General features: G+C 32.9%; 1 protein-coding gene across 1 annotated transcript in view; it reads left to right on the top strand.

Moving 5' to 3' along the window:
- LOC114031732 (gamma-1-syntrophin) overlaps positions 1–15,475 on the top strand; it is a 488,334-nt gene that overhangs the window by 384,103 nt on the left and 88,756 nt on the right. The window contains exon 14 of the mRNA XM_027846876.1: positions 9,377–9,529. Coding sequence (XP_027702677.1) covers positions 9,377–9,529 — 153 coding nt within the window. The remainder of the gene's footprint in view (positions 1–9,376; positions 9,530–15,475) is intronic.

Genomic DNA, 15,475 nt, shown 5'->3' with positions numbered 1-15,475 from the left:
GCCTAGTTTTATCAATTAAAGTCACTCTGTTCAATATCCATAAAATTACATCTCTCACTCTGATCAGCCACCCTAGAAAGACATTCCACTGGGCAAGAGGATGCCTGGCAAGAACATGCATAGATCATGGGCTGGATGACCAAACACACACTCTATGAATATCAGCAATTATTCTGTCTCCTGATTAAATCTTTTCAGTGTTCAAGTATCGCTTATTAAAGGATGATACATCCTTAAGCTATTATCCAAGGAATAGCCTAGGGAAAGTGCTCTCAGATTCATAGCATTCACTAACCTGGGGGCCACATTTTTATCACACTCCCTAGTTCAGATATGCCAATTTCAGCAGCACTGGTATAGAAACATAAAGACATGTCCTTATAGATGTAGATGACATAACTTCCTTGACAGTATTTTCAAGGGTAGCCCATCAGGAAATGCCACAAAATACCACACAAAATGCCACACAAAAGGGACAGACCTTGGTTGAATGGAAGACTCAGCTAAAACATATTTTGCAGCAGCCTCATCCCCCAAACTCTCAGGTTATCAATAGAAATCCTAGCCAGTGAGTACTTAACAGAATATATCAGCTGTGTAGAATTTTAGTAGGTGGAGTCTTTTTGGACATATAACTGATAGTACAAATATAGTAAAGGTTATAAAAAGAATACCTTATGCCCCAGTGAGTCCATCATTATGAATTCATTTAAATATTCTTCATAGTAGCATTTACAAGTAATTAAAAATAAAACTGGAAGCCAATTGAATGTCTAACAAAGGGGAGGTAAATTGGTTAGGTAAATTGAAGTACATTAATATAGGATCATAAGTTTCAAGCTAGAAAGGAACTTACATATAATCAAGTCCAAACTTCTTTCTTTAGAGGTGAGATTACTGAGGCCCAGACAAGCTAAATGAATGCAAACAGTCATGCAGGTAATGAGTGATGACAATGGAATTTGAACCAAGGTCCTCTGACATCAAGTCAAGGCAATTAAGATGGACAAATGTAAAGACACACACACACACACACACACACACACACAATTTTTTGTGAAATAATGCAGTGAATAGAGTACACTAGGATTCTGTAAGCAAAAGTGAATGAAAATTTTCAACAACTCCTGATGGAAACTCAGAGGAAGAAACAGGGACATGAGTACAATACTTTAAACAGCAAAATTAGGGACTGGATCTGAGAGTTCATTTGTATATGTAACTCCTAAATTTAAAAGTTGGTATACTCTTGCTCTGCAAATTACAGTCTTTGAGAGAAACAAACTCAAGTATCACAAACATCTATTCTGACTCACTAATTACTTACATTTGAAATTAAATGTAAAATTAATGAGCTAGCATATTTATATTTCATGTTTTAATAAAACTTTTATTTATTTAGATTTACTTATTAAAGAATACTTCAGTAGCATTTATATTATGTACTACCCTTAGATACTCTGGATACATGCAGCCTGAGTCACAAGTATCAAGGTTATCCATTGCCCTCATTACAACTGCTTTCATTAACTATATGACAATAGTAGAAACATCTCATGGGAAAATCTCCGGTAAAGCATGCATATTACTTCAGAGAATTCTGTCTGTTTTAGAAAACCTCTTTAGGGTCAAATCAAACAAATCTCTTATCCTCAGACATTGGACACTATTGATAAGATATCTTTACCCTACGTATCTGAAGATGCCAAGCCCTTCAACATATTTAAGTCATCCTTGTTTTTCTTCTTCCTCACATGGTAGGCTACTATCCATAATAGGAACTTCATAACATGCTATATCTTCCCTTTGGTATTTAAAATTTAAAGGGAGGCAAAGTAAATGAGTATATAGGAACATAAAAGTAGCTTTAGTCATAAATCCTTATAAATATAATTTCTTTATCTAGTATGGTCAGGCAACTGGAATGTTCTGGTGAACTAAATATTCAGGAGATAGTGAAATTACTTGCAAGTTTTCATGCACAAGATATTAATCATAAAAAATAATAATATCAAGCCCCAAGGCACACAAAAGAAATTATATTACATTATAGTCACACAGATTTTCTTGCATGTTTGGCAAGTTAGTAACTTGGGAGTGCTTTTAGTTAACTTTCAATATCCCCAACCAGATGTTTTATTTTGAAATTAAAAATTAAAACATTATTTGAAGATGACTTCATTTTGGAAATTGTGGTTTTATTTTGTTTCAAATCATAAGACATGTTACTTATAAATGATAATTAAAATGATGGTTCCTTTGATAGTAGTGAGTCTAAAGAAAGTATCTAATATTAATTTTGAAATTATCTTTTAATTATTTTAATTATTTTAAAATATCATTTCAAAGGGAGAGCTTGAAGTGATCTTTTATTATTAAAAAATTCATATGATCCCAGTTGAGAAATGAAGATCCATTTTATTGACTTTAAGGTTGTATATACATGATAAAGAGAAAAACATAAATTATAATTATTTAAATTTATTTAATGTGGCCCCAAATCACCTGTACAAATTCAGTCAAACTGACTAGATAGTTATCAGACTTCAATATCTTTCTGCTGCATAAACCCAACCTTATGATTTTGTCAGGCATGTCTCTAATTCTTCATTTTTAAAATCAAAAAACAGTGCAGAAGCAAAACTAATAACAAAGTTATTAACTGCATAGAAATGACAAGAGGGACATTCCCCAATATTGAATGATGTTATATAATATTATCACTGTTAATATTGCTGCCATATTGTTTGATATGACTTTGATGAATCTTTTTCAAAAGCTTCTGATCTTTATAGGAAACTAGTTCATAAATAATATGGCAGAGATTTGTGGAGGCCCTTCTCTGGATCTCTAACATTGCCTAGACACAGGGGAAATATAATCTGTTGCTCTTACTACATGACTGACCCATTTTAAGTTAATATAAATATTTGTAACAGAGCAGTGTTGATGCTGTTTAGTAGTTATCTTTGTGAAGCTGCCACTAATTCATTTAAAATAATCAACTTTTTTTTTGTCAAATAGATCCATACTATACGTTACTAAAAAAAATGCCATTGTTGATTAGAAGTAGTAAATGTAGACACCACCACCAGATCCATAAATTCATTTGTATGACTTTGTAAGTAACCTGTCTATGACAGAAAAGGAAGTCAACTTTGTTTTTTGTTTTTGTTTTTGTTTTTTTGTTTCTTTTTTTAATAATTTTAAAATTATCATCTGTTTTAGGTATTAACCTTTCATGGGAATGTAATTAAATTGGTGATTGGAGATGAGTGATTTTAGAGCTGATAAAAAGCTCAATACAAATGATGGCAAACCAGATAGACTGCCGCATAATGAGTTATTTTATTATACCCTTTTTAGTAGTGAGGCTAAAGAAACAAAATCTTCATACACTAGCCTATGACAATTCTTTCTGCTTTTCTTTCTTTCCTTCCTTTTTTTTTTTTGGAAAAGAAGAAACCAACAACAAAAACAGACTCATTCTAGTAAGTAGCCACCATAGAAACAAAAAGATTTCTTTTAAAAATATGGTTTAGGGGCAGCTAGGTGGCGCAGTGGCCTTGGAGTCAAGAGGACCTGAGTTCAAATCCAGCCTCAGACACGTGACACTTGCTAGCTGTGTGACCCTGGGCAAGTCACATGACCCCAATTGCCTCACCAAAAAAAAAAGCAAAAATAAACATTGTTTAGTAATTTTTTTAAAAAATAATTTGTGTCATGTACCTCTCCTGTTGTCTTCTGATTGTGGTTGTTGTAAACAATTACCAGACAAGAACTGTAATTGGTTATTTCTTTTTTAAAGAGGTACTAGAGCTGTGGTTTCAGTATTATAAGGAACACATAGCTGTGAAAACTCCCTCTAGCATAGCCAGGATGTTTCAGAGACAGGCTTTGAACTCAGGCCCTCCCTGTTCCAAGATGAGTCTATATCCACTGCAACACAACTGCCTCTCTCTTCTTTAATGTGACAATATACATATAAAGGAATTCTTAGAAAATATACAGTCACCATGAGATTCAAAGTCTAACAAAAGAACCAGTGAAAATACACAATGAACATACAGAGAAGTTATCAAAAATAACAATTAACTATATAGATTTTTCTGGAAGAGTTAAGTGAGTCCAGATGGACCAGCTGAGCAATACTTTGAGGTTGAGTTAAAAATAGGTGGCTAATAAATAGGGCAGAGAGAAAGATATTTGTTTCTGGGATAAATTAAAGTGGAAGATGAAAATCAACCAAAAACAAATCCAAGATTGGTATGGTTAATATAAAGGAAGCAACCAGATATTAATAATATAGGTGACATTGATATTATGTTTAAAGGCTTACATTGTACTTTGCATATATTCACTGCAATTACTCTCATTTGATTTGATTTCATGGACTAGGGTGATTATATAGGTGCTAGATGAGAGCATTCTTCATTGATTTTAAATCTTGAAGTTATTTTGCATGGTAGCTCACGTAATTTTATTCAAAATATTTTAAATCACTCACAATGAGAGTTGTGCCATGTAAATTGAAAACTGGCGACGTGTTATGTTAAGGTGAACAGGAGACTGCTATAGCAATTGATGTTGGGTCTTTTTCTGTTTGACATTGTCATTAGCAATACACATGAAGGGATAATACTTTGATACTTTGATGGGCTGCAATTTCATCATTGTGAGTATTCTCTGCAATGGTACAGATAAAAATTATCTCGGCCTTTTCATTCTGTCTGATTCTTGTTTGTGTCCTCTGACCAACATTATGGAGGCCCTTCTCTGGATCTCTAACATTGCCTAGATACAGGTGAAAAATATAGTGATAATCGCTTGCTCTTACTACATGACTTACCCACCTCCTTTTGCAGTCATGATTCTCTCAAATGGTTTTGTTTATTCCAGTTCTCCTGTGCAATTCTACATTTGTAATGTGTTATAGCTGATCCATATCTACACTAGACTTTGTGTATACCTTGACACTAAATTTGGAGATTAACCAAAGAAATGAAAAAAATGGAAAAAAGTCATGCAGAAATAAATAAAACTAATTATTTTAACTGTGATCAATCTAATCATCTAGAAGAAAAATTCCTTAATATTCATATATGATGAATGAGAGATATTTAAGCATCATTATCCATTTTCATTGTTTAGCAGATGTTAGGAGAGATAAAAATTTGTTAGCTTTCTTTGTCAAAAATTGTGAGAAAAGGATATCTTCTGATGTCCCTTCCAATTCCAAAATTCTGTGATTTTGTAATAATACATTATAGTAAAAAAGATTGAAAAGTGCCATTTCCATGTAGTTTTGAAAGAGTCACATTTAGTATGTCTTGCTACCCTATGTAGCCCCCTGCCCCTGCACCTTCTCTGGCAGATTACCCCTATTGGCATCCTTTTCCTATATTTTATCTCTGCTATTATTAAGAGGACCATGTCTCTTCTATTAATTAAAAAAAAAAAAACCTTAACAGATCCTACAGCTCTCCTTTAGTTACTATCATATATTTTCTCTCTAAGTCAAATTCCTTGAAAAAGCTATCTATTCTTGATACCTCCATTCTCTCTCACTACGTTCTAAACCCTCTATACTCTGGTGTGCTAATCACATCGCTTAACTAAGACTGCTTTCTGCAAAGTTACCAAAGATCTGTCTCTTAATGACCAAATCTAAGGCTTAATGCCCTCTTCTCATTTCTTACTCATCTTTACCTCTGTAACTTTTGACTCTGTAGACCACATTGTTCTATTGGAGAGTCTTTGCTCCCAGGAATTTTGTAACACTCCTCTCTTTCAGTTCTGCTTATACTTGTCTGATTGCTCTTCCTTTATATCCATTAGATTCATAGATCATCATCTTTGTTGCACACTCTCTTCTCCATATGTATTTTCTTACTTTATTATTTCCAATGAGTTGAATTGTCATCTTATGAGATGATGTCAAATTTCACACATTCAGCCATAGTCCCTCTCCTTAGCCAGTGTTGACTTAGACCTCTGGAACAAGTATAACTTAACTGCTACCTGATACTCATGAAGGTAACTGCTATACAGGTAGCTTTTTTAAAATTACCTTTGCCTCCTCTTCAGGGCACAGACCAGTGGGTAAGAATCCCACCTGTCTTTTATGGGAAGTGGTTCAAAGTGAATCTCACAGGATAGGTTGTGATCCTCATCGTGGATCTCATATAATATTTCTCCAAAAAGGCACCCAAATTCCAACTTTTCTTTATTGCTGAGAGCAACACCAGTGCTCTAGTCCATCAAGTTCCCAATCTACACATCATCTTAAGACTCCTTACTCTCCCTCAATGCATTATATCCACTCAATTGCCAAATCTTATAATTTCTGCACCTACAACATCTTTTGCATCTGTCCTCTTCTGTTATATATGCCACCACCCTAGGTCAAACCCTTATTACCTCTCACCTGGACTATTGTAATTACATTCTAATTAGTTTACTAGCCCCAAATCTCTCCCTACTCCAATCCATTACACACGAAGCTGCCAAAGTGACTACATATAATGCAGGTTTCACTATGTCACTTCCTCCCAACCCCTCTAATGACTCCAATGGCTTCCGGTTAACTCTAGGGTCAAATATAATTTCATCATCTTGTCATTCCTTTTCAGGAAATTCCATTTTGCATGTTATTTATGTATATAGTTATTAATACATATATATCATTTATAAATAAGCAAATTACACATGTCAGGGTGCACAATTTTAGAATTTAATTAATTATTGAGTTACTTATTTTACTCCTATTTTTGTGCAAATAAAAAATTTTGAGACCATTATTGACTATTGGAGAGGACATTATAACTAAGAAAATAGAGAGCTTAAGTTGGACTCTTAGAGACCTAGATTCAAATCTCGCCACTATTACTAGCTTTATGGTCCTGGACAAGTCATTTAACTTATATGTAGTTCAGGAAACTTCTTAAGATTTATTTTCTAAGTCATAGATGGTTGGGGATATGCATTGTTGGAGAAAGTTCCTACATGGTTAACAAAATTCTAGATCCTTCTCTTAACATGTTTTTAATGTTGGGCCAAATATTTGCAGATGAAAAGTCTAATACTTGAATATAGTTAGAAATAATTACATTAATATACCACTAAGTTACTAATAAATAATTCATCAAAGGAGCAAATTACTAAATGATACACTAGCTAATTAGTGGGGGGAAGTATATCTACATACTGACAAAGTGTATAACTTACATTCGGAGAGTAACTCAAGAAACCTTACCTACCTAGCTCCCCACTAAAGGCCTAACTGAAGGTAACCATGATTCAAGGACATTGGGTTGTGGGTTAGAATCCCAAAGAAAAGGGCATCTATGCCTATAGAAAACATCTTATAAACTTGGGAATTTCCTATAAATGTAATTTGCCATTACTTTAGTTGAGTAGTGTAACAGGGAGAAATAGAATAGATTTTTAGAAATGCAATTGATACCTGATGACAAGCTAATGATGAGGTTGTTCACCAAAATTTCTTGTGGGTAGTCTGCCCTATCTGGGGATCCCATATGTTTCTCAGTTAATAACAACACATGTGTTGTTTACCAACCTATAACACACATATGCTTATTTTAATATTGAGAAACAAGTTATAAAAAGCAAATAATAAAACATTTCATTACAAAATGGTGACCTAATACAAATTGGAATCAGTTATGCCAAAGTAACCAACATTCTTACCATACCAGGAATAAGGGAAGCTATCAGGGACACCCCATAAGATATCTATCTCCCTGAAAGTTTTATAGAACCATTGATGATTACTTTTTGGATTTACTTTTTCAATCAGTTTAGTTATAAATTCATCTAGCTGGAATGTCATAGAACCCTTATCTTTCTATCTTGTTTTTAATGATAGAATGACATACTTTATTTATTTGATTAAATCTTTGTTACCTATAGTCTAGGTTATCTAAAGTTTAACCTTAAACTTTTTTGAGAGAAAATTAAATTAAACATTTAGGTGACCAAAATTCTCTGCTCAGCAGTATGCTAGAAAAGCAAAGACGAAAAATGGCACAATGCCTACTCTCAAGTAGCATGCATTGCACTGGAGGAGAAAAAATGAACTATGTATATGAAAAACTATAATATACATTAGAATATAATTAAATACAAGGTAGTTAAGTATTCATATTCTTCATACAAAGTGAATAAGATCTCTATTTCAATAGTGTAAACTTAAGGAATCAATTGAAAACCATTTATTAAGTGCCTACTATGCACCTAATCATTGTGCTAGAGATACAAAGCATAATTCAGTCCTTCATTGCAAGGAATTTACATTCTAATTAAAATATTTTTAATGCGTATTTTGAGTGCCTACACATAAATACCAACCTATAACTTAAAAAAAAAGTTATATGTAGTACCAAAGTATAAGGTTTGCTGTCAAAGACCTTATACTATTACAATTACACTATTACAGAAATAGCTGGATAGAACTAGTAAAATTATTTTATAGATATATGTGGTTGATTTTCTTTTATGATACAGAAGAATTGCTTTCTTATATCAGGGTTGATTTAAAATTTTATTTTACATGTGATATTTGTTACTATTTTAATAAGTAATAATAATGATGATGTTAATATTTGATTTTTTTTTACCAGACCTGTGATTTCATTGATATAAGGAACTCACAAAGAGGGAAATCCCTCTGACACCTTAGTACCTGCTCTATAAATTATCATTTTAGTGAACTGATTAGGATTCTGATTAGAAACTTGACCAGCAACAGAGATGAAAATTGAACCCAGGTCTTCATGACTCTGAGGCTAACTCTCTAGCTATAATTCCACACTGCTTCTCAGATATAATGGCATGTGTACAAACAAATTTTAGAGATAGGGACTAGATCTAGTGATTTCATTGTTATAGGTGTCTTCTTAGTGAAGAAACTCCCTATACAACAAATACAATTGACCATAGCACTGAGATAAAGTGATCTGATCACAAATATGGTTAAAAACAAACAAACATAACTCTTTGAAATACAAAATCTCATTTGATACTTCTTATGAGCTATTCAGGCTAGAAATTACATCCTAGTTTTGTCTATGAGAAAACTGAGGCTAAAATGACTTACTCAAAGTCATAGTTGATACATTTTATGATACATATGATACATACTATGATACATATCATAGTTAATACATTTTAGAGCAATGAATAACACTTTTGACTGCCTTACATGTTTTAAAAATCCTTCTTTATGGTATCATTAAATATTTCTTTCTTTGCATTACCTACTTTTAATGGATTACTAGAACTAGATTTAAGGCATGGTCATATAAGAAATATGAATTGATGTATGCCAGATTATATAACTTCAGGTTTTCATCAGGACAGTGATCTACTGGACCGTCGGAAACACTGCTTTGGTGTCCAATCAGAAACTGGAGAGGACCTCTACTTTTCAGTAGAGTTAGAGTGTGACCTAGCTCAATGGGAGAAAGCCTTCCAAACAGCTACATTTTTAGAAGTTGAAAGGATACAGGTAAGACTCAATTGAGTGTTACGATTTTCATCATAAAATAGTTAATTTAAGAATTTGAATTTTATCTTGTGTTTTCCTGTATATCATATTCTATAGAGTTGAGTTCAGAAGAAGCAATATTTGATTATTATATTAAAATGTCATTAAAATGAATTGAATATAAATTGAAGAAGATAAAACAATTTTATGATTCAACCATTATCCCTTCATCATTTGTGCAGCTGGGGGAAAATACCAGAATATTCACAACTGATGGAGATTTTTGCTCGCTACCTGGGAGGCAGTATAATACATGTTTATGTACTTCCAATAAGTTAGCTAACCAGAATTTATTAAAAATTTGCTGTATGCAAAATGTTCTACCAGATGTCATTAATTTATACTTAAAAAAAACCCTCTAAGACAATGTTTTTGCTATGAACATGGCAAACAGCCTAGGTAATGAAATAAAACATGAATATATGAAGTAATTCTAGAATAATTACAAAATAATGAATCAATATTTGCAAAGTGAGATAATACATATTAAATGTATGACTACTGAGAGACTGGCCACTATATTGTTAACTAATTTTGAATATTTTCTAGGACCAGGAAATGGTGAACTTTAGAATTTAAACTATAAAAAGAATAATATTTTGCAAATATATTTTGAACTTGACCATTGATTTCATTATAGTAGGTAACCCTAGAGGGGGAAAATAATATCCATAAAAATTCAGATCAACAACTGCTTTGAAACTTATATTTTTAGAAAGATGCATGGGAACACAAGGTTACACAGTCAATATGCATGAGAGGCAAATTTCAATTCCTGACTCTGAGGTCAGTGGTCTATCCATTATACCATGCTGTCTCTCTGAAAGTATTATACTGTCTAATAAATGTTTTTGTTTCTGGACAATTGCAATTTCATAGCAATTGACATTGACCTAGAGAGATATTAATATGCCAATTAGTCAATATTTACTTCCAAATATATTTTTCAAGTATATTTCTATATATCAAGAGATGAGAGATTTCTGTTGAAAAGATGCAGTTTTAATAAGTGTAACAATAAACATTGCACATCTGTGTTTCCTACCCAGCTCATCCTTCTATGAAAATACAACCCCAGTAACAAGTTACACATTCTGTAATGAAATCTGTGAAGGATAATGTAACTGATGTTAAAAACTAAATCTATATCGATATGTGTTAATCACACAGATTTGAACATTAAATCTCCCCATATTTCTATGGTCTAATTATATGACTGTGAAATATGGTAGTAAATCACTTATTTTACATTGATTCTAAATTTTCATTGATATTTTGTCTATGACCATATTTTTTATTTTTCTGGTTCTGCTTAGTTAACTTTGTACCAGTTCACGAATTCTTCATACCCATCATTTCTTAAATCTCAAAAATTTTCTATGCCATCCGTGTACCACAATTGATTTAACCATTCCCCAATTAATGGACATCAAATTTATTTATAATATGTTTACTTCTTCAAGAAAAAAAAACCTTTCTAAATATGTTTGGATTTGCACTATACCTTTCTTTATGTCTTTTTTTGTTTGTTTGTTTTTGCCTCCTTGGGGTAGCTGGGAGGAGAGAGAGAGAGAGAAAGAGAGAGAGAGAGAGAGAGAGAGAGAGAGAGAGAGAGAGAGAAGATCAAACATTATTATGTTCCAGGCACTGTGTTAAGTGAGCATTTGATTCAAGATTTGTTTCCAAAACCATGTCCAAAAACATTGTTTTAATTTAAACAAACATACACACATTGATTATAATAGCAGTCACCATGAATGGGTGTTCTGGAATGCTTAGCTGATGCTGGAATTCTCATATCATGAAAAGAAGATTTTCTTTTCACCTCACAGAAATAATTTTTCAGTATCTTTAGCAATGTCTTTATTTGAGTCATAAACTCCTAGAACAGATGTCATTACTCCTTCCTGGTTAAGTATAAAACTGATTTCAATGTTCTCCAACTCATCCTTTTGTATAAAACTATTGTATAACAACTGTGGTATAATAGAGTTGGGTGAGGTGGCGTAAGACTTAGAAAGCTTTAAGTTGCTTCTCAGGTTATCTATATTAACTCTACTCATTTCTTCATGCACCAGCCCAAATATGTACCTGAAACTAAAGAATATTTCAGTGCCAGTATTCTGTTATGCATTGTTCCGAACCTAATACAACCTAAACCTACTGTAATGCTTGGTATTTTGCTATACAAATATATTTTTCATTGATTCTGAATTATTGAGGTAGAGGAAACTTCTGTCTTTTAAAATAATACTTTATTCCTAGGATCGAGGATGAAATCTCAAGACTTTTTAAAACATTAGTTAATAATATTTAATTGAACAGAAGGTGATAGGGGAATGTATTTATTTCTCCTTCATGTTTCTTTAATTACCTTTTAGACCACTTTTATTTAGGAAGATCAATGGCCATGTTAAAGGCTACAAGATCATTTTTTAAAATGTTTTCCCCAGGGGAAGCTAATATTTTGAAGGTCTTTAATTCTTCCAAACCTTAGAAATGGGATAGAATAACCTTATATTATTTTTCCATAATTTAAAACAGTTTCTTGGATCTGTGGTGTATATTCTCTAAGCCTGAGGTCTGAGCAATAGCATAAAGCTTTGGACTGTTTCCAGAGGATACCTATGGTGTCAAGTTATTCATAAAGCCAATTTGAGCCACAATGCACTGGGAGTACACTGTAAATGAGCAATGAAATGTTGTTTTTACTTAAAATTTACCAGGTTTCATGTGTGTTTTATGAGAAATCTGTAATCAAAGGTAATTCAGTTGATTACATATTTGGATAAGGAGTCTTTTAAAGTAGCAAGAATTTGAATATGCCTACCTACTGACAATTATCCTTTTTAGTTTTGTTTTTCTTATCCACAAAAGACTCAACACCATTAAATTTGTATATAAATAAAAATTACGGAAAAAGTAAGTTCTATTGGAAAATAAAGTAGTAAATAAGAATATAAATGAATACCTTTGCTTGTTGAAAAGATTTTTATTTTGTATTTTCCTTTATATGGCAATATAAAGTGATTAAAATCTCTCTACTAATCTTCATATACTTTATTTTATCACTTTTGCTATTTTTTTCTGAAATCAGACTGCTCACAATTTTTAAAAAATATTTTTTTCAATCATGATTTATTATATATCCTAAGAAGTTCTCATAATACCACCTATTATTAAACAATCAGTCAATAAGCATTATTAAATACCTATTGAGTGTCAGATACTTTGCTAGATGCTGATGGTAAAAATCAGTCGAGAAACATTTATTAAATGCCAACCATGTACTAGTAAACACTAGGGACACAGTTAAAAAACAAATATAGTCCCTGCTATCAATGTGATCACTGCATTCTAATGGGTAAGAAAGTGTGTGTGTGTGTGTGTGTGTGTGTGTGTGTGTGTGTGCGTGCGTGTGTGTGTGTGTATGAACATATTGGATCAATAGAAAGTAGATGGTAAACAACTTTAGAAAGAGTGGAACTAATAGGTACAGGAAGATGAAGCTGAAAGTCTTTGCCTCAAGAAATTTAAATTCTATCAGATAAGAAAACCTGTAAATATAAGTATGTTAAAAGAATATATAAAATAATTTAGAGGAAGACACTGGATTCAGGGGGATTGGGAAAGACCTAATATAGAAAAGACTGAAGTGAGTTGTGTAGGAATTTGGTAACTATCCTTATAGAAAATAGCTGGCTTTGTTTGTCCCCCCCAAAAAAGGAAGTTAAAATAATTCTATGTGAAGTAGACAAATAATTCTTTTCCTTGTACTCAAAATACTCATTTTAATCTACTTGCAAAAATATTTCTTCTCTTGGAGTAATTTGATTGCTGAAGTTTGGGAGGATTTCTGAACAACATAAATAAAGAATTTAAAAGTAATATTACTGACAAGATTATATTTGTGGGATCTCTACTAACATTGTCAAAATAGGTGTAATAGCTCTCTCAAAATAGGATTCAAACAACAATAGAAATGTGGTTTCTCTTTTAAAATCAATATCTCATTTACCCAGTTCAATTTTGCAATCACGTGATATGTTATTCGTTTTGGTGTCTATATTTGGTGGGCTGCCAAGCAGGAAATACTAATTTTTACCTATTATAATTCCTTAGCATTTTGAAATAATATCTAATTATGAAAATTATTTTGAATATAATTTGAATAAAGAATTAGGATGGTAAAGATTACATGGTATCCTTGAGAAGTAGCTATGAGTGTATTGCAGTCATGTCCAACTCTTTGTTACCGCATTTAAGGTTTTCTTGGCAAAGATACTGAAGTGGTTTGCCATTTCCTTCTCCCGCTCATTTTACAGATGAGAAACTGAGGTAAATAGGGTTAAGTGACTTGCCCAGAGTCACGCAGTAAGTGTCAGAGGTCAGCTTTGAATTCAGGGAGATGTCTTCCTGACTTTAGGCTGGCATTCTATCCACCATTCCCCTGGTTGCATTTAAAATAAGAAACAGTGTGGTGTAGTGTATATAGAATTGACTGCTTAGTCAGAAAGCCATTGGTTCAAATTTGACATATAGTGACTACACATCACTTACCTTTAAATACCCATAGACAACTTTCTCATATTTTGTATGTTGCATGTATGTCTCTGGTTGAGAGACTTCCTCAAAAGGAAATCAATGAAATCATAAGTCCATGAATTTTTAAAAACTCAGAAGTAAACACACAATTCTATATATATCAATGCAAAAGTATTTAAGTGCATACTATGACCCAAACACTGTGATATGTGCTGGGGACACTGAGACAAAAAAACAGGTCTTGCTTTCAAGGAGTTTATAGTCTGTCATTAAGCTGCAAGCGTCTTAATTGGCATTTCCAAAAGTGGATTTTAGTCATAACATCACAGGGTCTCATTTTACACATGGGGTAACCTAAGCCTGAGAGATTGCCCCATGATTACACAGATAGCAAGCAGCATGGCTGGAATCTGACCTCATGTCAGATTTAGCACTTATTTCACTGCATCATGATAGACAGTGTAACATAATAAATGGAGAACCAGCCTCGAGGCCAGGAGAACATGCCTTTAAACCCTGCCTCTGACACATACTGGCTATGTGGCCCTGGGCTAGTGACTGAACCTCTCAGACCTCTTCTAGGCAAATCTCTCCAGCTATAAGTTGTAGAGAAGGTGCAAATCTGTATGTTAAAAAGAAAGTCCACACCTAGGAATACTCAATATTAGGGAAATAACAGCTTGAGTCTCTGCCCCTGTCCCTTAACTGCATCACTGCTACTCTCTCAGTCTATCTAATATTGCTATTATTTAACAAATGACTTTATGTTCACCTTTTGCCCTTTATAAATGAGTTAATATTTATGAAGAGGAAGTTATTCATAAATGCAGTACTGAAGATATTTCTTTTTAGGAAGCAAGGATCATATGAGTAATAAAAGTTTCAATGTGGCTTCTATGTATTGAGCCATTTAAGTAATACAGAGTTCGATTCATGTGGTTGGGGCAGCTAGATGGCTCAGTGGATAGAGTACGGGGCCTGGTCTCAGGAAGACCAGGGTTCAAATCCAATCTCAGGCACTTGTGAGCTCTGTGACTTTGTGAATTAACTTGTTTGCCATAGTTTTTTCATCTATAAATGATCTGGAAAAGGCAGACCATGCTAGTATCTTTTGCTAAGAAAACCCCAGATGGGCTCACGAAGAGTCAGACAGGACCGAAACTACTGAACAATGTAGTGACACTTACAGTATCGAGTATGTTCACTTCTTATGAAGTCACAATTGGTAATACAAATCTGTAGCATGAATTACAATAGATTTGGTGGTTTAATTTTTTTCTGTTTTGCTACACACAATATTAATGTGTATTTATCATTGTCAACGCTCCTCTATAGGTCATATTTAAATGCAAATAAAGCAAG

The sequence above is a fragment of the Vombatus ursinus genome, unplaced genomic scaffold (genome assembly GCF_900497805.2).
Source record: "Vombatus ursinus unplaced genomic scaffold, bare-nosed wombat genome assembly UNPS02015255.1, whole genome shotgun sequence".
Classification (NCBI taxonomy): domain Eukaryota; kingdom Metazoa; phylum Chordata; class Mammalia; order Diprotodontia; family Vombatidae; genus Vombatus; species Vombatus ursinus.
This window is presented reverse-complemented; position numbering and strand designations above follow the sequence as displayed.